Raw genomic sequence first — 22549 nt, 5'->3', positions numbered from 1 at the left:
CACACGTCTGCTCAGTTGCACGTCCGGCCACGCCCCCCACACAAACCAATTATTATACACTTAACGGAATATTTTTTACCAAAAACATGTAGCAGAATACATTTTGGCTTAAATTTATGACAAAATTTGATTTTATTGGATTTCTTTTAAAATAGAAAAAAGAAAATATAGTTTTTTTTCCAAATTTCCGCTTTTTTTGCGCTTATATCGCAAAAAATTAAAAAACGGAGTCGTGAATAAATAACACCAAAATAAAGCTCTATTTGTGCGAACAAAATGATAAAAATTTCATTTGGGTACAGTGTAGCATAACCACGCAATTGTCACTAAAAGGGCTAGAGCGATGAAAGCTGAAAATTGGGCTGGGAAGGAAGGGGGCGAAAGTGCCCTGTATTGAAGTGGTTAAAGTAGTTGTAAACCCTTACAAACCACTTTGACCTACAGGTAAGCTTAGATTAAGGCTTACCTGTAGGTCCAAGAAATATCTCCTAAACGTATACGGTTTAGGAGATATTTACCCGAAGACAGCCACCGCTGTCTACGGCGCATGCGCCGTAGACAGCGGCGCGCAGGTGCACTGGGCAGGCCGCAGATCACGGCGATATGCCGCAAGTGTCGGCTCCCGAGTGCAAGCGCGGGAGTGACGTCATCGTGGCTCTGGCGAATCACAGCGCCGGAGCAGCGAGACCCAGAAGTCGCTCCGGGATCCATGGCCCTGGCGAAGAGGAAGACGGAGGACCGCTTCGGGGGCTTCGTTCTAAGGTAAGTTATTCATAATGAGCTAGTATGCTATGCATACTAGCTCATTATGCCTTTGTCTTGCAGGGTAAATAAAACAATTATAATGAATAAAACAATTTAAGTCAAACTCTCATTTAGACTCATAGGCACTGCCACCATAGTTTCATATATGATAGTTCCACCATAGTTCCAGTATGATTCTCGATGACTGAGTTGTCGGATAAAATTACCCCCCCCTCCAATGTTTCTTAACTCTCTCAACACCCCAAAATTTTAGGTGTTTGGGGTCACAATTATGAAACAATTTAAAATGCTTATAAGCATTATGGGTTATGAGTCCTTTCTTAATGTTATTAACATTCACTAATTCTAACAAGTAACGATCTAGAGGTTCTAAATACATATTGCAAGCCACACTCACATTCCAACATATATACAACTCCTGTAGTTGCACAAGTAATCAACTCTTTGATTTTATAGGTCTTATTGGTGGCGGCTGCCACAAAATCCTTTTCTTCATATTGCCTCTGGGCCTGTCTACAGGCTGGGCATCTCCCGCATGCATAGAAGTCAGTCATAAAAGAAAAGAGCCTATTCTCTACTTGAGTAGGGGGGTTAATTACCCCTTGCACTAGTCTATCCCTGAGCGTGGGTTCCTTCCTGCAGATAAACTGAGGCCTTTTGGAGAGGACTGAACCCAAAATCCTGTCCTGTTTTAAAATTGGCCAATGTCTCCGGATAATTTTTTGAAACTTTTTATATTGGATGTTGTAGTCCAGAACAATCTTCACATTAGTATAGGTATTTTCATTGTTATGTGATACGTTGGAAACCAAAATCTTTCTATCCATTTTTCTTAGCATTTCCATCTCCTTCTCAAGGCCTAATCTATCATACCCTTTCTCCTGGAATTAGGTTGACAGAACCTGAAACTGGACAATGAAATCTTCCTCTGAGGTGCAGCTTCATCATAGAGGAATAAACTACCCTCTGGGTATGTTACACAGCCATTTGGTATGATGACAACTCTCTATTGGAATGAAAGAATTCCAATCTGTTGGCTTAAAATGATTGATCATCTTAAAAGTATCACCTTCTTTCATCTTTAAAAATTTCTAAATCGAGGAAGACTATCCGCTCAGTACTAATGTTCCAAGATAAAATAATAATTTTATTGTTGGCATTTAATTTATTCATAAATACCTCTAAACCAGATCTTTCACCCACCCAAATCATAATTACAGGCGGTCCTCTAGTTACAAACATCTGACTTACAAATGACTCCTACTTACAAACGGAGGGAGACAACAGGAAGTGAGAGGAAATCTACCCCTAGGAACGGAAATCCACTCCTTTAAGAGTTATTATAGGAAAATTGTACCTCCACTGATGCTTTATCTTGAAGGCTTGTTTCCACAACAACCCACAATTTTCAAAATCCAATTGCCATTGAGACAGAAAGTGAGATGAAATCTTCAGAACAGGGGCACAGACAGCAAAATAGATATTTTTTTTGGCTGGAGCTATACTTAAAATATATACCTGTTCTGACTTACAAACAGATTCAGCTTAAGAACAAACCTACAGACCCCATCTTGTTTGTAACCCGGGGACTGCCTGAATCATTGATATAACTGTGGTAGCATACTAGCTCAGGGGGTTGGTTTTTAAACACACATTCTTCCTCCAAGTGGGCCATAAATAAACTGGCCACACTGGGAGCAAACCGAGCCCCCATGACAACTCCCCTTGTCTGGAAGAAGAACTGCTTATTGTACCAAAAGTAATTTCTCGACAAACAAAAACTTAAGACAACTGAAAATAAATTTCTTATAATTCCTCGGGAGCAAACAACTCCCCTTATCTGTAAGAAGAACTGCCTATTGTACCAAAAGTAATTTCTTGACAAACAAAAACTCAAGACAACTCAAATTAAATTTCTCATGTTTCCTTGGGAGGTCGGATGACAAAAAAGCCCATCTGATCGAAGATAAAGCGTCTTCCTGACTAATAATAGTATACAGCGAACTCACATCCGCTGTGATTAAGAAAATGTGATTAAGAAACTTGCTGGGGAGGGTTTAAGGCTCTCTAGAATCTGAATAATGTGTTTTGTATGTTTTAGGAATACCTCAGTGTTAATCACCATGGATTAGAGAAAAGTGTCAATGTACAGACCCAGTCTAGATAATACAGAGTCAATGGCATCAGTATTAGTAAATAAACCCAACTGAGGAATCAATATCAATATCTTACTGACCTGCAAATTACGCTTTACTTCATCACTGCTAATCCCCAACATTTTCTGGCAGGCACCAGAATTGCAGAAACAGCCTGTGCGAAAATGGATATTATATAAACTGGCCATCTTGTCAACCTGCAATTACAAAGAAAAATATTTAAATAATGGAGAAAAAAAGCATTAATTGAGCAAACAATAATTAATATATTTGAATTGTTCTGAACAGTCACATATAGAGTACCATGATCATTATTGTCTTATCCTACAATGGACTTGCAAGAATATGCAATAATCACTCTTTAAATAAATAAACAATTTTTTCTTTTTTTTTGCATAAAATGATAAAGGTAGGCAGAGATAGCTTTCCATCTGTCGATCAAGTGATAGCTACTCAAGGACCCTTAAAGTGGTTGTCCTGGAAAAAAAAAAACACCCTGCACGATAAAGGCATAATGAGCTAGCATTAGGAATTACTTAGCCTAGAACGAAGCCCCTGCAGCCGTCCTCATCTCCCCCTCCGACCATCGACATCTATCCCAGAGGTTACTTCAGGGTATCGTGGCTCCATGGCTGTGATTGACCAGAGATGACGTCACTCCTGTGCATGTGCGGCATGTGCGTGAATGACACAGTACAACTGAAGCAACGGCACGTACGTGCCGTTGTTTCAGTTGGCTTAAGTGCGCATGTGCCACCTGATGTCGGCACATGCAAATATGGGGATATCTCCTAAACCGTGTAGGCTTAGGAGATATCCAGTGTAGCTACAGGTAAGCCTAATTATAGGCTTGCCTGTAGTTTAAAGTGGTTCTAAGGGGTTTACAACCACTTTAAAAATTGTCATTAAGCTAAACCTTCTAAACTGCTATTAAAAAATAATAAATGCAGGCACCTAGAGGTCCTTATTGTAATGCAACTTTTTTTCTGAAAACCTGGGGACCCCCAAAACTTAAGGCATACAGTTTCTGAAGTTGGAACTCTGACTTGTTCCCTTCTTACCAATCCGTAAATCCTTTCCAACACCTGTCCCCTTCAAACAACCAGTATAATATAATGCCGCATACACAAGACCGGACTTTCCGGCAGACTAGGTCCGACGGTCTTCCCGGTGGACTTTCGGCGGAGTTCCGATGGACTTTCCCAACAAACGGACTTGGCCACACACGAACAGACTAAGTCTGTTTGAAAGTCCCTTCGTTTTGAATGTGATGAGGTAAGACGGGAATAAAAAAGGTAGTTCAATAGCCAATAGCTTCCGTTGTGTCATATTTGGTCTGTCGGACCAGCATACAGACGAACGGTTTTCCCGATAGGAATTGAGTCCGTCGGACAGATTTGAAACATGTTCTATTTCTAGTTCCGTCCGATTTTTTTAATGAAAAACGATCGGATTAGCCCACACACAATCAGATTGTCTGACAGACTGATTCCGTCGGAACTAGTCTGCTGAAAAGTCCGGTCGTGTGTGCGCGGCATAAAACATTTTCTTTCCAGAAAAAAATTGGCATATACAGAAACTAGGAAACAGTTTGTTTATGCAGTATTCCACATAGGGGCTACCACGGAACCTTTTCCCACACTCCCCTTGAGTGCATCCGTCAGTATACAGCCTCCGCCAGTCTGAACATCAGAGATCAGATATTATAGCCAAACATACAACACTTGCTGGCACTAGCTTGCAGGAACATGGAATATTTTATTGGACAAGGATACAGGATTTTTATACACTTGAAAAGTATGTCAGCCCCCCCACATACACAATAACCCAAATATTTACCCAAAGCATCACACAATGGTTTAGCCAACAAGGTAGGGCTGACTCATGGCTACTCCCCCCTCCTCTAGCAACTTCTAGATGACAATGATAACATTTACATTCTAATTAACGCAGCTCTTAAACTAGGCAAGGGGAACAGACTGCCCGGCAACAATGGTAAAGCAGAGGACATTATACATTATCCTAAGTATAAACATAGAACATCTTATTAAACAGACAATAGCAGGAGACCCCAGTAGCAGACTGTTCATCTCCTACTTACAATAGTCTGAGGCAAAGCTCATACAATGTTCCATCATTCTGATACAGTGGAATTAATGTATCAGATTTCTGGAGGGATATTGCTGATAAATATTACTTTCCCATCTGCAATAATCCAAAAGCACGTTCTCAGTGTCCATTAAGTAGTTGTCCATCATTAGAGAATGATCTGCTCTCTGCCATAGCCCATAGTCTGTAGTCAAGAGGCTAGCATTTAGTCCCCTCCAAAAGCTTCTGTTCCGGGTGAGTCTGTCACAGGGGCCAAATGATTTACTACTTGTTATCAGATTATCTGTAGCATGAACATATTTTGATTTCAACACATTATCAAGAACTGTATTTATTTAGGCACCTTATCAAGCTTTAGCTTCTCGGCATACAGATGATTAGAAAAACATTTCTTTAATCATATATACACATACAGTATCTCACAAAAGTGAGATACATGGGAGGAAGAGACAAGGGAGCTTGAGAGCAAGAGGGCTTGAGAGGAGCAGAGAGGACGGACATAATTTACTGTCCAATATAGGAATTTGCCACACAACTCTCTCCTCTCAGTCCAGGGATTCTCCAACCCTCCCCCAGTCCAGGGATTGTCCACACATTTCCCCCTCCTAGTCCAGGGATTCTCTACACAACTCCCTCCTTTCTTAGTCCAGAAAATCTTCACACTCCTCTCCCAGTTCAGGGACTGCAGGAAGGCTCTCCCCTGTGAGATATACAGAGTTGAGAACCTTCCCTGCCTCACTCCTATCAGACAAGGTGTCAGGGCACAGCAGAATGATGCTGTGTGGGTTTGGCCTATTCAGGAGGAGGGCAAAGTTGCACCAGTGCTGAATCACTCCTTTCTCTCTGCCTGCTGTCCTGGCACCATTCTGTTGTGCCTGTTTGGCCAAAATCTATATAGAGGGATGATGACTCCACTTTACTCCTCCTATCCTATCACAGAAAAACTTTCCTGTGCAACACTGCTGGAATCTCCTTTTACCCAGACAGTCTGCTCCTGTGACTGTAGTCTAGTGTAGCCAAGCCTCTACATGCACTAGCAAAACTTACATTTGAGTTGACTGTGAAACCCTTAGAATTGTGGTAATCTTTATGGGATGCACCGCAAGCACCCTAGGTGCACTACTGCCTGACGCTACGACTGTGGATGCTAGCTCAGACATTTGATCAGCTGACAGGGAGCAGACCAACAACGCCCTTTTCCCAAAGTTGACTATTTATTTTAGCCAACACTTCCATCAGGTCTCCATAAACCCTTTTATACCTAGCAGTTCCTTCCTCGCCTTTTGTTGCAGAAAGTCAACCAGGTAGCAAGTGGAAAAAAAGCCTTTGAAAACAAAACCAATAGTATTCATTGTGAGTCACCATGCATTATCACCCATTTATTCTATGTTTATTTCAGTCCTGTTTATGAATACATCCCCTTTAACCACTTGCTTACTGGGCACTTAAACACCCTTCCTGCCCAGACCAATTTTCAGCTTTCGGTGCTCTCACACTTTGAATGACAATTACTCAGTCATGCAACACTGTACCCAAATGAATTTTTTGTCCTTTTTTTCCCACAAATAGAGCTTTCTTTTGGTGGTATTTGATCACCTCTGGGGTTTTTATTTTTTGCGCTATAAATGAAAAAAGACCAAAAATTTTGAAAAAAAAACGCATATTTCTTTGTTTCTGTGACAGAATTATGCAAGTTATTATTTTTTCTTCATAAATTTTTGCCACAATTTATACTGCTACATATCTTTGGTAAAAATAACCCAAATTAGTGGATATTATTTGGTCTTTGTGAAAGTTAGAGAGTCTACAAGCTGTGGTGCGAATCGCACAAAATTGATCACATCTGATGTACTGGTGGCCTATCTCGCTTCTTGTGACCCGAACAAGCCAGGAAAGTACAAATACCCCCCAAATGACCCCTTTTTGGAAAGTAGACATTCCAAGGTATTTAGTAAGGGGCATAGTGAGCTTTTTGATGTTGTCATTTTTTTCCCACAATTCTTTGCAAAATTAAGATTTTTCATTTTTTCTCCACAAAATTGTCATTGTAATAGGTTATTTCTCTCACATGGCATGTGTATACCACAAATGACACCCCCCAAAAAATTCTGCTACTCCTCCTGAGTATTACAATACCACATGTGTGGGACTTTTTCACAGCCTGGCCACATAGAGAGGCCCAACATGCAGGTAGCGCCATCATGTGTTCTAGGAACATAAATTACACATCTAACTTGTTGACTATTTATTACACTTTTGAAGCACCAGGACAATGACACGTGACACTAATGACAGATGGCACTGATACGTGGCAATGATGACACTTATACGTGGCACTGATGACACGTGGCACTGATGACAGATGGCACTAATATGTGGCACTGATGACAGATGGCACTAATATGTGGCACTGATGACACGTGGCACTTATACATGGCACTGATGACACGTGGCACTAATACGTGGCACTGAAGACACGTGGCACTAATACGTGGCACTGATGACAGATGGCACTAATACGTGGCACTAATACGTGCCACCGATGACAGATGGCACTAATACATGGCACCGATGACGCGTGACACTGATGACAGATGGCACTGATAAGTGGCATTGATGACACGTGACACTGACAACAGATGGCACGTGACACTGACAGGTGGCACTGATGACAAATGGCACTGATACGTGGCACTGATGACAGATGGCACTAATACATGGCACTGATGACAGATGGCACTATGTGGCACTGATGACACGTGGCACTGATGACAGATGGCACTTATACGTGGCACTGATGACAGATGGCACTGGGGGCAAACGGCACTGACAACAGGTGGCACTGGGGGCAGGTGGCACTGGGGGCAGGTAGCACTGGGGGCAGGTAGCACTGGGGGTGGATGGCACTGGGGTGGATGGCACTGGGGGCGGATGGCACTGGGGTGGATGGCACTGGGGTGGATGGCACTGGGGCGGATGGCACTGTTGGGGGAGGATGGCACTGCTGGGGGAGGATGGCACTTTTTTTTTACTTTTTTTTTATCAAATCAAAGCAGAACGGCTGTCGCTGCAGCCATTTATCTCTCCCCTCTCACACTCTGTCTGTGTGAGGAGGGAGAGCGGCGCTGAGAGATGATCTCATATGTTTACATATGAGATCATCTCCCATTGGACACGCCGATCGCGCTGTAAACGGCCGATGTGATTGGCCGTTTACAGCGATCTGTGTTTGCCTGTCCCCGGGGGACACGGCGAACACAGAACTTCCGCGATGCACCCCCCGCGGCGGCGCGCATTGCGGAAGTAAACATTAGGACGTCCAGGGACGGCCTCCCGGACGAAAGCGCCTGCTCTACGGCCGTCATTCGGCTATAGGGCGGGCGCGAGGTGGTTAAGAATAACAGTAAAATGTAGAGTTAAAACCACATTGGAGGTCACTAATGCCTGCCTACTAAAGTGGTGCTTGCCACACTCTTTGGGGTTGATTTACTAAATAAAAATAGGCTGTTCGCTTTGCAAGGAAATGTCCCCTTAGCTTAGTGAATGAAGTGAAGCTTTGTTGTCGTCCATCATACAAACATGATTGGGTAATTTTTACTAAGTGAATTTTTCCACAGTCATTAATCTAAAGAAAAATTCCCTTGCAAAATGGACTGCTTATTTGCCTTTAGTAAATCTATCCCTCAACGTCCAAAGCATTTACATTGTCATACCACATTCCTATAGTATTGAATGTGTATGAAAGTCCTTGAACAAACATGGTTTAGAGCAACTCTGTCACTAGGCAAAGCAAACTGCAACAGCAGCACCCTGTACAAAGTTCCTGCACTACATATTACTCTTTAGGATCTATAGCGATGGGAACTAAAGATGCAGCAAAATGGTTGGACAACAGGTTTTCGCAGGGAAACATGAAGTATATTTTGAAGTTATAGATGACTGAGTTAGGGGAAGAAAAAGCAAAAGCGGGCTTAGAGACCAGGTGGTCCTCAAGGCCAAAGATCCCATACTGGACAGGAAGCTTTCAGTCACAGAATTTACATTGGCCTTTGGCATGTTGAGGGATGTCATCTGCTCAGCCTCCCCCAGCAGGAGGGAGGAGCTGGATCGGTACTTCCACACTGTCGTAGACCTTGGCTACAAATATGGGGGTTTTGGTTTCTACAACTACCACCGCTCCTTCTCTGCTAAAGCGGCCGCCAGGCTCCTGCAGTTCCAGACGCCTACTGACTGGAGCGTCATGGACACCGAGCTGTTCTGCCACCACTTTGCGGGCCTACGTTCTCCCCTCTGCACAATTTGCCAGTCGGCCACCCACACCGCCACCTGGTGCGCTAACTCGATAGCAGCTCGCCCCTCAGAAAACCCTTCTACCTTGGGTACAGCTCAGGGCCAACAGGCCCCCCGCATGCCTGCCTCAGCTAGATAAATTTGGGCGCCCGGTCAAGACCATAGGAGGAGCAGCAATCTGCAATAATTATAACTATGGCTCATGTAACTTTAGCCAATGCCGGCTGCTCCATATTTGCACCCGTGCCAAAGGGCTCACCCCAGGCTCATGTGCGAGGTTAAACAGCTCAAGAAGTCGTGACTAAGCCGGGTCGACGTCTCATGGCTCAGCTTCTACCTTGCTTCACACCCCACTCCCTCGCTGTCCATCTACCTCGTTCAAGGCTTCACCCAAGGCTTCCACACAGGTCTCATCTCTCTCCCTCATGTCACATATGAGTGCTGGAACCTACGGTCAGCAGCCATCGACGAACAGGCCATAGATCAGCGCCTGCAAGCTGAGTTAGATCGGGAGTTTATGATAGGCCCTTTCACTCAGCCCCCCTTCACGGGCACCTGGCTCTCTAAAAACGATATCTCGGATGCCTTCAAGCTCCTTCCCATCCACTCGTCTCTTTGGTGCTGGCATGGCATCAAGTGGAGGGAGCTGTATTATTTTGCTACCAAGCTGACCTTCGGGTCTAAAAGCAGCCCCTGGCTCTTTGACACGTTTGCACAGTCGCTTACGTGGATCATTCTACACAAAGTCCAATGTCAAGAGGTCATACACTACCTGGATGACTTCCTGTTGATTGAACCACCCGGCTCACCTCCAGGGGACCTGGATAAGTTGAGGGTGGTATTCAGGAACCTCAATGTCCCTATTGCGGAACACAAGGTGGATGGTCCTGCTCAGTCCATCACCTTTCTCGGGGTTAACTTGGACACCAACATCATACAGGCCAGCCTCCCCCCGGATAAACTGGCCCGGATCAGGGCGGTCCTGAGGGACTTCACCCACTCCAGAGTGTGCACCAAGAAACAGCTGCAATCCCTTCTCTGCATGCTGAACTTTGCCATGCGTATCGTCCCCCAGGGTCGCTCCTTTGTGTCCCGCCTACTGGTGTTACTGTCCCACACGCAGGATCCTGAGCAGGTCCTCAGCCTCGATTCCGCGGCGATAGCGGACCTCTCTCTGTGGGAGGAATTTCTGTTATCCTGGAATGGCGTATCCCTGTTCATGCCCTCGGTATATTCCCTTTCACCCCAGGTGGTGACCGACGCTGCTGCCTCCACAGGCTTCGTGGCAATTTTTGGCCACCTCTGGTTCGCAGCTCCCTGGCCTCCCCAGATACTGGTAATACCCGGCTTTTCCGAAACGTCCTCCCTCTTTGAGTTGTACCCCATTGTAGCAGCAGCACACATCTGGGGTCACAGCTGGTCGGGCCAAACCGCCTTTTCGACAGATAACTTGGCCACTGCAGAAATCATTAATAAAGGCAGGTCCAAGTCTCTAGTGGTGATGTCCTTCCTGCGTCGGCTGGTTCAGCTCTCGTTACTATTTCAGTTTAATGTCTACTGCTCATTTATCCCTGGTAAATGCAATCTGGCAGCAGATACCCTCTCTCGCTTTAATTTTATCTCGTTTTTGGAACAGGTGCCCAAAGCCGAACCAATGTCAGCAGCTATCCCGGCCTGGTCTCACCTGACCCTGGACTAGCCCCACACCTTCTAGCAGCAACTCAGCTCAACAACCTTTCCCTCTCACGCAACACCCTCAAGGCCTACCAAACGGCCTGGAGGGCCTTCAACCGTTTCATGACACGCCACGGTACTGAGACATCCCATGTCAAACAAGTCCTGGCCTTTCTCTCCTACTGCCACTCGGAACTCACATTATCCCACAATACAATCCGGCTGTATCTAGCCTGCGTCCAACATTTCATGTCCCTCCAGGACCCTACTGAACCCTCGTTGATTTCTTACCATGCTGTACGGGCTGTCTTGCGTGGTGTCCAGAGGCGCCAGCCAGTGATCAGCACCAAACGCCTGCCCATTACAGGAGATATCTTCAGGAGCATGTCAGATATCCTGACCACGTCACCCTTCGGTCTTCATCCTAGTGTGGTCTTACAAGCAGCCATACATCTGTCCTTCTACGGCTTCTTACGGCCAGGAGAGTTCACCTGTAACAACCCCGCAGAACGTATGCTTTGCAAACGCCACCTGGTCCGTTAAGAAGACCATTTCATCTTACATCTAGCAGTCTCCAAAACACAACAGGTTGGCTCTGGTACGGACATCCATTATTATAAGACCAACAACAGCTGGTGTTCAGTCTCCACTCTCACCCGCCTGTTGTCCCTTCTGGCCGATCAACCAGACGCTAGTCCACTCCTGCCGTTCCATACCAAGCCCCTAAACGCTGCTCGTTTCATGGAACATATTAGGATACTTCTACGTATCCTTCAGCTCAACCCTGCTCAGTACTCCGGACACTCGTTCCGTATCGGGGCAGCCTCAACAGCCTCCCGCCAAGGGGTCCCGGACCACGTAATCAGGAAACTGGGCAGATGGAAGTCCACCTGCTTTGCCCGCTATATTCCCAATCCACAAGTAGAGATGGCCCAGGCCTTCGTCAAACTCACTCAGTAACTAGATTAAGTCAATAAAGCACAATCCCTACCTGAATGTTTTTGCCCCCTTATTTTGGTATACTGTACGTCAGACCAGGCACACTTTCAGGTCCATTTCAAGTGATAAGTTTGTGTTAACCCTGTTTGTCATCCTTATCCGTACCGGCCATAGGGCTCTGAACCATACATAAGAAGGCCAGTATGGTGGCATGAATTTATGGGTGGAGCCCGGAGGGGTATTTAATCAGCCCCTTCGGCTGTGTTCCTTGTTGGTTCCTGTGCGTGATACCCACCCTCCCATCCCCTTTTTAGGGCATTTCTCAAGGCATCATACTCCTCACAAGAGTACTCATTTCACTTCATCTTATGTTCATTTCATTATATATATATATATATATATATATATATATATATATATACACTATATTACCCAAAGTATTGGGATGCCTGCCTTTACACACACATGAACTTTAATGGCATCCCAGTCTTAGTCTGTAGGATTCAATATTGAGTTGGCCCACCCTTTGCAGCTATAACAGCGCTAACTCTTCTAGGAATGCTGTCAACAAGGTTTAGGAGTGTGTCTATGGGAATGTTTGACCATTCTTCCAGAAGTGTATTTGTGAGATCAGGCCCTAATGTGAATAAGAAGGCCTGGGATGCAGTCTCCACCCTAATTTATCCCTGTTAATTGTTGGCGTCAGCAATTGACTGAACGATTATTTTGAGTAATTTTTACCAAAGCAGAAATCTTTAAAAGACACAAATCGATCAATATGAATGCAGACTAAATATGGAATAATATTAATATGTATTCACTAGACATGTATTCACAATAGTTACATTTATGGATGGACTTGGACAACAATTTTACATAAAAATAATAAGATAGTATAGTATTCAACACTCGCTAAGGTATATTGCTACATATAGGAATACAATGAAAGGATCAATTTCTACCTGTGGACAAAGTAACCATATATATTGATCACTAAATATCTCTAGAGAGCTCCAGGACATCCGCAAGCAAGTGTACACAGTCAAAGAGGGGGTGACAGATCTAGAGGAAGCCTCTACCTCCACAGACACATGCTTCACTGCTTTGGAGGCTGATCAGCAGTCACTCCGCCACCAATTTATAGATGTTTAGCTGTGGCTGGACAATGGCAAAAACAGTAACCAGCAGAACAATCTACGCCTGAGGGGGGGTTCCTGAAGCCACCATGGGCCAAGACCTGCTCACTACAGTGATGGCACTTCTTAACCAACTACTGGGGAAATGGGTGCAAGTCCCTCTTACACCTCCATCATACCAGGAGACCTCTGACTCCATTATTCACCCATGTGATGTCCTTTGCAGGGCCCATTTTTTCACAGGATAAAAAGGAGGTGATCCTACACAAAACCTGAGCCAGAGGCCCCATTGACTTTGACGGGGTCCTTGTTTGAGTTTACCCAGATCTATACAGGCAAACCCAGGCCATCAGGAGATGCTTCATCCTTTTCTCAAAGTCATACGTGAGGCAGATGTGACTTATTGCTGGGGCCATCCTTTCCATCTCATCGTGCGGAAACAGGGGACTGAGTTTTACCTGTGTTCTCATGACCAACTGCCTGCTTTATTCAGCTTTCTGGACAAACCTGTTGTCGCAGTACCCAATTGGTTTGAATTTCTGCTGTGCCCAGAGGCCTTCAACTGGTTTGTGATCGTTCTTGAGCCTCCAGTCGGGAGCCACGTGGATCCAAACCGGCTACTCCGGAAGACTGATCTAACATATTTCTCTCCTATAAACTTGCCATGCCCGGCCAGGTTTCATAATCATTTATTTTGCAGTTGTCTTTGACCTGTTGGCCTTATTTTTGATAATGGTGCTTTTAAATGACTTTGACATTGTATGTCACTTCTTTCAGTCTCGCCTGCTGCTGCCTGCGACACCCGTGGGCTCTATATAGATTTTGATCCCCCACCTCAGCCATTGTACCTATCGAGGCCTGGTTGGCCTTTGTCCTCCCTCACACATGGTCATGGAATTTTGATGGCATATCTCTTGTTGACAGCTTCATATGCTAGATGCCTGGGGATGCCATGGCTGGCTTAGATCTTGGGATATCTGCTTGCACGTTTCCATTCTTTTTGAGTGAAACTGGTGACCAAGCAAGATTATAACTGTTTGGCTGTGGACTACCCCCTATATTTGTATGCCTGCTAAGCTGACAGTGTTTATGGGTCGGCATCTAAAGTGCCATGGGAACTTTTGAAATTCTGGTTGTAGTTTCCTATATTTTTGTTCTCCATGTCTGGGATGTAGGCCTTCCTAGTGGGGTTATGGGATCTGTCTTGTAGACTTGTTTATATATTGGGCCTAACCATATAGCTCTAGAAAGGTCTATTTGCTCTGCAATCTGCTGATCTGTGCTGGGCTGATGGTCTCTTTTTCTTGGTGCTGTCGGGCTGGATTCTGTGGGCAGTTGCTTGTCCTTCACCCTGTTCACAGTGTGGACTCTTTTTTTTTTATTTATTTTTTTATAAATTATTTTTATTTGTTTTAAAAGAGAAGATTACAGAACAGAGCCTTGGGGCATTCCCCGGCTCGAACAATACCACACAACAGGTAAGGCATAACACCTAAAAACCATCAGCCTAACCCAAAGAACATACAACAACCAAACCCCATAGCTTGCTGCTAAAATTGACAGGAGTAATGTAATTCCCAGTAATCAACTTAAGCTTAGTGATGCACTACAGGCAGTCTACAAACAAAAGTCTACAAGTGGGCGTCAACCGGACACTTGGGCAGCACAAACGCTACCCCAGACAGAGCTTACTAGAGGAGTTGTCTACTAGATTGGGTTGACAATCCAACAGGGCTGTCTTGCTCCACAACCGTTGTCTCAGACTCCAACAGTGTGGACTCTTAAAGGCTGCATCTGGCCATGGACTACCCCCCAAGGCACCAACATTATCTTACCCCTGCTCATAGGTGTGCGAAACCTATTGCATTAGGGTGTGCACCCCAAAGCTCAAACACACATGAACGCCACCAGCTGTCACAAGGAAGAGGCTCTGATGGTGGGAGACAGTTGAATGGGAGCCTATTACCTTACATCCTAAGTATAGGTGTAATGTGTTCCTACAGTTGAACCTAGCCTTTAATACAATGGGGGCATTTACACTGGCCATCAGCACTCCGACCACCCACTTGGTGCCACCCCTGGATAATGCTAATGCACATGGGGTGATTAGGGTGTGCCCAGGCACACCCTGTGCACACGCCTATGCCCCTGCTGTAATTGTTACTCTACATTTTTTGGCTTAATTATGTTTGGATTATTATGTTCTCTTAGTCCTTGTACACACGGTCGGACATTCTGACAACCAAATCCGTTGGATTTTGTCCGACGGATTTTGTCTGATGGATTTTGTCCGAAACTGTTGCATACACACGGTCGGACAATTCGATTGTACATAACGTGATGACGTTATTTCGTTACGACGGGACTATGTTCAGGCTACTAGCCAATAGCTTTGGTCTAGGAATTTGATCTGAGCATGCGTGGCACTTTGTCCGTCGGAGTAGGCTACACATGATCGGAGTATGTCCGATCGGAGCATTTTGTTGGAAAATTTTACCGGCAGGTTGGAAAAGTTGGTCCGTCGGATATTCAGACGGAAACAGTCTGATGGAGACCACACACAGTCGGAATATCCAACAAAGCGGTCCCATAGAACACATTCCGTCGGAATCTCCGACCGTGTGTACAAGGGCTTAGGATTTCAGATCCGTGCATCTCTATCTTCAACTTCCTTGCTTTCTAGCCATCTCCCAAAAGGGCGGCTCCCTGACTGGATACTTGGTGTGCTCACCTAGGGACCCGAGTGTTATGTGCTTTGTAGACTTCTCCCATTCTCCCCTCCTCCTTGCTCTCCCCTACACCTTCCTCTCTATCTCCTTGTTTTCCCTCTCTTCTCTCATTTAATTGTCTGATCTCTGTTTCTCTCACCTAGAGCCACCTTGTGCAGTTCTTTTTTGTCTAGCCTACTGTACTATTGATCTCACTGGTTTGCCATAAATCGTCTCAAAGTCACCTCTGTTAATGTGTTAATATCCCAGAGAAACGCTCTTGGCTGCTAGCTAATCTATGGAAGAGTAAAACTCAAGTTGCCTTTCTACAAAAAACGCACTTCAGGAGTGATAATGTCCCTAGGTTGACCAACAGAGACTTCCCATTGGCGTACCACAGTCCCTCGCCTGTTACAAAATCCAAGTCAGCATTCTGGACACAAAGTCGGTGCCATGGTCCTTTGGTGAGGTGCGGTCGCATGCCCAGGGCCGCTTTCTCTTACTCAAGGGAAAGATTCTGGAAGTGCAGGTCACTTCTGCCAACATTTCTTCAATGCGGATCAATTTCAGTTTCTGCTGGACCTCATTCTGGTGCTCCAGGCATTAACAGAGGGGCTCCTGGTCTTCAGAGGGGATCTTAATTTTGCAATGGACCTTTTGCGTGATGTGTCATGTGGTTCCTCTCATCTCTCTTATTCTTGTCTGAAACAATTAAAGGCAGACCTGCAGCTTCTGCATTTGGTTGGAGGGTACTGTATCCCCAAGAGTGGGACTATTCCGATCTTTTGCCAATCCATCATACTTACTCGTGTCTTGACTACCTTCTGGTCACACACAAAGATTTGCCCAGAGTCGAGTCTGCACATATTGATGTAAATTGGCTTTCTGATCATGTTTCGTTCCATTTGACACGCCAAGTGGGTCCAGTTACACTGAGTTCCCCTTCTTGGGGGCTGAATGAGGCATTGTTACAATCAGAGGATGCAAGAGCTGAGCTACAGACTGCCTTGACAGAGTATTTTTCCCTCAATCGTGATTAGGTTGACAATCCCCTGGTACTCAGGGAGGTGTATAAACCAGTTGTCTGGGGTGTCTTGATGAGGATTGGGTCCCGCCTCAAAATGATTCATTGTTTGAGCATCTACAAATGTAATACTAAAAAATAGAAAACTGTATTTATCCAACAACAGATTTATCTCCACATTAAGGAGTTAAAAATCTTGGTTTGTGACAAAGTCAACAAGAATACCATACTACACTGTTTCTGAAATTCATTTGTTTGAGGGACACAAACATATTGAAGTATGAAACCTATTTTTAAAGACTTGTCAAGATGAAGATGTATTTAACAAGCTTGTCATAAAAGTAAAACAAATGGGATGTGACATAGCAAAGAATTGCCAGTGCCTCGCCTTGTCAAGAAAAAAACAACATCCAGAATTTACCATTATATTCTGCACAGTAATATCACAGTGCTCCTGTTCTCATCTGGTTATGAAATCTGAGCTATGAATTTTAAATGAAAGTTTTGGAAATCGCAAAAAAAAATGTACTTGAGATGTATTGTTTGCCACGTAAGTTTTAGTAAACACTACATTTCAGTAAAGAACATAATGAAGCTCTGTCATTTCTCAAATGGTATGATTTTGCCCAATGTTTATCAGTAAAGTAAGTGCAATTAAAAACAAAAAAAAAAATTATAGTTCAATATACTGTTTCTTTATATACGTACCTATTACAATGCTATTGATAAGTGTATTGAAAATGTACTAAAGCTCATATAAGAATATCCATTGAATTACCAATTTTAGCACGTATCAAACACAGTTCTAGTGACCAAAATGGTTTAATTTTAACCACTTCAGCCCTGGAAGATTAGGCTGCTCAATGACCAGAGCACTTTTTACAATTTGGCACTGCGCTGCTTTAATCTCCCTAGCGGTGATCCCGAGTCTGGCTCGGGTTGGGATTTTAGCAACATAAGCGGTAACCTCGAGCCAGACTCGGGATCACATCGCTAGATACAGGGAGGACACAGGGAGAAGTTACTTACCTTGTCCCCTGGATCCAGCAATGTCCTCCGCGCTGTGTGATCGAGCTGTCCTCCGCTCGATTCACACATTGCCCGCGTGCCGCCGAGCTCCGTTCCCTGCGACGTTACGGTACATGGGAGCGGAGATTGGCGCCAAATTCAAAAAAGTAAACACACAAAACACACACAGTACTGTATAAAAAAATGACACATCCCCTTTGTCGCCAGGGGTCTGTGCAGTGCCCTGCATGCACTTTTATATTATAAATATAGTTTTTTCTGCCTGGAATTTGGAGATTGTCCATAGCAACCAAAAAGTGTCCCTTTATGTCAAAAGTGATTTTAGACCAACTAGAAAACAGCGATAAGAAATTATAATCACTTGCAGAATTGAGCGATAGCGATTTGTGGGGGAATTCGTCATCAAACACTAAATCTAATGACAGCAACAATTCTGCAAATGAGCAAATTTCAGTGTTTTTGGATTTGATTACATTATTGAATAATTTTTATTATTATTTATTATATTATAAACTTTATCATACCCAGGATGTCTGCTAGACTCTGGTTTGAACAGATTTAAGAGAGTTATTCCTATGAATTACAGGACTACAATATAAAACGCCAAATTTCCACGCAAAATAATTGTACCGCTTTCAGCACCTAAAACCAGAACTAATCATACCGCCAGGGAGGTTAACCACTTAACAACCGGCCCATAGCCGATTAACAGCTTCAGGGCGCTTGTCTAACTCTGAGAGGCCGTTAATTAACGGCCTCCCAGAATGCGCGCACTCGAGAGCATCTGTGACCACGCGACATCGCGGGTGTTTACCACGTGATCGCTCCGTCACTTGTAAACAAACCGGCGTCATGTTATGACGCCGGTTTCTCCCTCCCCCTCTCTGTACCGATCGGTACAGCGGAGGGGGAAGACATCGGTGTCAGCAGCGCTGTGGGCTGTATCTGCAGTGCCCACATCGCTGCTCACCGAAATTTAATCCCTTAATTCCCTGTCAATACTCTGCAATACCCTGCCAATACTCTGCCATACCCTGCCAATCCCTGCCAATACTCTGCCATACCCTGCCAATACTCTGCCATAACCTGCCAATACTCTGCCATACCCTGACAATACTCTGCCATACCCTGACAATACTCTGCCATACCCTGACAATACTCTGCCATACCCTGACAATACTCTGCATTACCCAATACTCTGCAATACCCTGCCAATACTCTGCCATACCCTGCCAATACTCTGCATTACCCAATACTCTGCAATACCCTGCCAATACTCTGCAATACACGCCAATACTCTGCAATACCCAATACCCTGCCAATACCCTGCAATACCCTGCCAATGCTCTGCAATATCCTGCCAATGCTCTGCAATACACGCCAATACTCTGCAATACCCAATACCCTGCCAATACTCTGCAATACCTGCCAATACTCTGCAATACACGCCAATACCCTGCCAATACTCTGCAATACTCTGCCATACCCTGCCAATACCCTGCCAATACTCTGCAATACCCTGCCAATACTCTGCAATACCCTGCCAATACTCTGCAATACCCTGCCAATACTCTGCAATACTCTGCCATACCCTGCCAATACTCTGCAATAAACTGCCAATACTCTGCCATACCCTGACAATACTCTGCCATACCCTGCCAATACTCTGCCATACCCAATACCCTGCCAATACTCTGCAATACCCTGCCAATACTCTGCCATACCCTGCCAATACCCTGCCAATAATCTGCCATACCCAATACCCTGCCAATACTCTGCAATACCCTGCCAATACTCTACCATACCCTGCCAATACCCTGACAATATTCTGCCATACCCTGCCAATACTCTGCCATACCCAATACCCTGCCAATACTCTGCAATAGCCTGCCAATACTCTGCAATAGCCTGCCAATACTCTGCAATACCCTGCCAATACCCTGACATTTGTTTTTTTTATTCCAGACTTCCCAGCCTAGAGGTGAGATGTGGGGTCTTATTGACCCCATATCTCACTGTAAAGAGGACCTGTCATGCCTATTACTATTACAAGGGATGTTTACATTCCTTGTAATAGGAATAAAAGTGATCAAAACATTTATTTTTGGGGGAAAAAAAAGTAAAATGAACAATAAAAAAAGAAAAAAAAACATTTAAAGCGCCCCTGTCCCCATGTGCTCACATGCAGAAGCAAACACATACGTAAGTCCCGCCCACATATGAAAACGACGTTCAAACCACACATGTGAGGTATCGCTGCGAACGTTAGAGCGAGAGCAATCATTTTGTCAATCATTTGCTCCAGAACGCCTGATGGCGCTCCCTGCATGTTGGGCCTCTGTATGTGGCCACACTGTGTAAAAGTCTCACACATGTGGTATCGCCATATTTGGGAGTAATAGCAAAATGTGTTTGGGGTTTAATTTGTGGTATGCATATGCTGTGTGTGAGAAATAACCTGATAATATGACAATTTTGTGAAAAAAAAAAAGGAAAAAAAATCTTGATTTTGCAAAGAATTGTAGGAAAAAATTAAAACCTCAAAAACCTCTCCATGCCTCTTATTAAATACCTTGGAATGTTTTCTTTCCAAAAAGGGGTCATTTGGGGGGTATTTGTACTTTTCTGGCATGTTAAGGTCTCAAGAATTGAGATAGGACGTCAGTCCTTCGGGTGTGATCAATTTTCAGATATTGGCACCATAGCTTGTGGACTCTATAACTTTCACAAAAACCAAATAATATCCACCAATTTGTACTTATTTTTACCAAAGATATGCAGTAGTTTTTTTTTGGGGGGGGGAGTTTGTGCTATCTGGACATTTTATGGCCTTTGAAACTGTGATAGGTAGTGAGGAGTTTACACCCTTAGAAATCCTGAAGGCGGTGCTTGGTTTTCGGGGTCCTGTACATGGATAGGCTCCCAAAAAGTCTCACACAGGTGGTATCCCCATACTCAGAAGCAGCAGAATGTATTTTGGGGTGTAATTGAACATATGCCTATGGAATGTTTGAGCAATATATCATTTAGTGACAACTTTGTGTAATTTTTATATTTTTGTCATTTTTCAATCACTTGTGACAAAAAATAAAATATTCAATGGACTTAACAAGCCTCTCAGAAATTTCCTTGGGGTGTCTACTTTCCAAAATGTGGTCATTGGGGGGGGGGGGGGTTGTACTGCCCTGCCATTTTAGCACCTCAAGATATGAGATAGGCAGTCATAAACAAAAATATACCATAGTTTGTAGACGCTATAACTTTTGTGCAAACCAATAAATATACCTCATAAATGACCCCATTTTGTAGATACCCCAAGCTATTTGCTGAAAGGCATGTTGAGTCCATGGAATACTTTATATTTTGCCACAAGTTGCGGGAAAATTAAAAATGTATTTTTTTTTGCACAAAGTTGTCACTAAATGATATATTGCTCAAACATTTCAAGGGCATTTGTGGAATTACACCCCAAAATATATTCTGCTGCTTCTCCTGATTACGGGGATACCACATGTGTGAGACTTTTTGGGAGCCTAGCCATGTACAGGACCCCAAAAACCAATCACCGCCTTTAGGCTTTCTAAGGGCGTAAAATGGTGATTTTACTCCTCACTACCTATCACAGTTTTGGAGGCCCTGAAATGTCCCAATAGCACAAAACCCCCCCAAACCCATTTTGGAAAGAATACACCCCAAGGTATTTGATTAGAAAGCATTGGATGTCTACTTTCTGGGATTTAAACAACATTTAGAAACTTATGTACAAGGTTAGGCTCCTGAAAAGTCTCACACATTTGGTATCCCCATACTTGGGAGAAAGCAGCAGAATGTATTTTGAGGTGTAATTTCACATATGCCCATGGCACGTTTGAGCAATATATAATTTAGTGACAAAATTGTAATTTTCCTGCAACTTGTGGCAAAATCTAAAATATTCTGAGGACTCAACATGCCTATCAGCAAATAGCTTGGGATGTCTACTCTTTCCAAAAAGGGGTCATTTGGAGGGGGAGTTGAACTGTCCTGGGATTTTATGCACAACATTTAGAAGCTTACGTTACACATTACCCACTCTTCTAACCACTTGAAGACAGCCCTTTCTGACACTTTTTGTTTACATAGTTACATAGTAGGTGAGGTTGAAAAGAGATACAAATCCATCAAGTCCAACCTATGTGTGTGATTATATGTCAGTATTACCTTGTATATCCCTGTATGTTGTGGTCGTTCAGGTGCGTATCTAATAGTTTATTGAAACTATAGATGCTCCCCGCTGAGACACCCATGCCGCTCTTACAGTAAAGAACCCTCTACGCAGTTTAAGGTTAAACTTCTTTTCTTCTAATTTTATTGAGTGGCCACGAGTCTTGTTAAACTCCCTTCAGCGAAAAAGTTTTATCCCTATTGTGGGGTCACTAGTACGGTATTTGTATATTTAAATCATATCCCCTCTCAAGCGTCTCTTCTCCAGAGAGAAAATAAATTCAGTGCTCACAACCTTTCCTCAACTAATATCCTCCAGATATTAGCTTTGTTGCCTTTCTTTGTACTCGCTCCATTTCCAGTACATCCTTCCTGAGGACTGGTGCCCAGAACTGGACAGCATACTCTAGGTGCGGCCGGACCAGAGTCTTGTAAAGTGGGAGAATTATCGTTTTATGTCTGGAATTAATCCCCATTTTTTTTTTTTTTTTTTTTAAAGTATTTATTGAGAAATGA

The 22549-nt window shown here is 44.0% G+C and overlaps 1 protein-coding gene across 1 annotated transcript in view; it reads right to left on the bottom strand.

Moving 5' to 3' along the window:
• MOCOS (molybdenum cofactor sulfurase) overlaps positions 1-22549 on the bottom strand; it is a 752911-nt gene that overhangs the window by 236995 nt on the left and 493367 nt on the right. Inside the window, exon 7 of the mRNA XM_077491912.1 lies at positions 3002-3118. Within this exon, the coding sequence (XP_077348038.1) occupies positions 3002-3118 (117 nt within the window). The remainder of the gene's footprint in view (positions 1-3001; positions 3119-22549) is intronic.

This window comes from Lithobates pipiens, unplaced genomic scaffold (genome assembly GCF_037356315.1).
Source record: "Lithobates pipiens isolate NorthernLeopardFrog02 unplaced genomic scaffold, aLitPip1_a1.2 Scaffold_19, whole genome shotgun sequence".
In the NCBI taxonomy this organism is placed as follows: Eukaryota; Metazoa; Chordata; class Amphibia; order Anura; family Ranidae; genus Lithobates; species Lithobates pipiens.
Note: the sequence above shows the minus strand (reverse complement) of the source record. Positions and strands in the feature narration are given on the sequence as shown.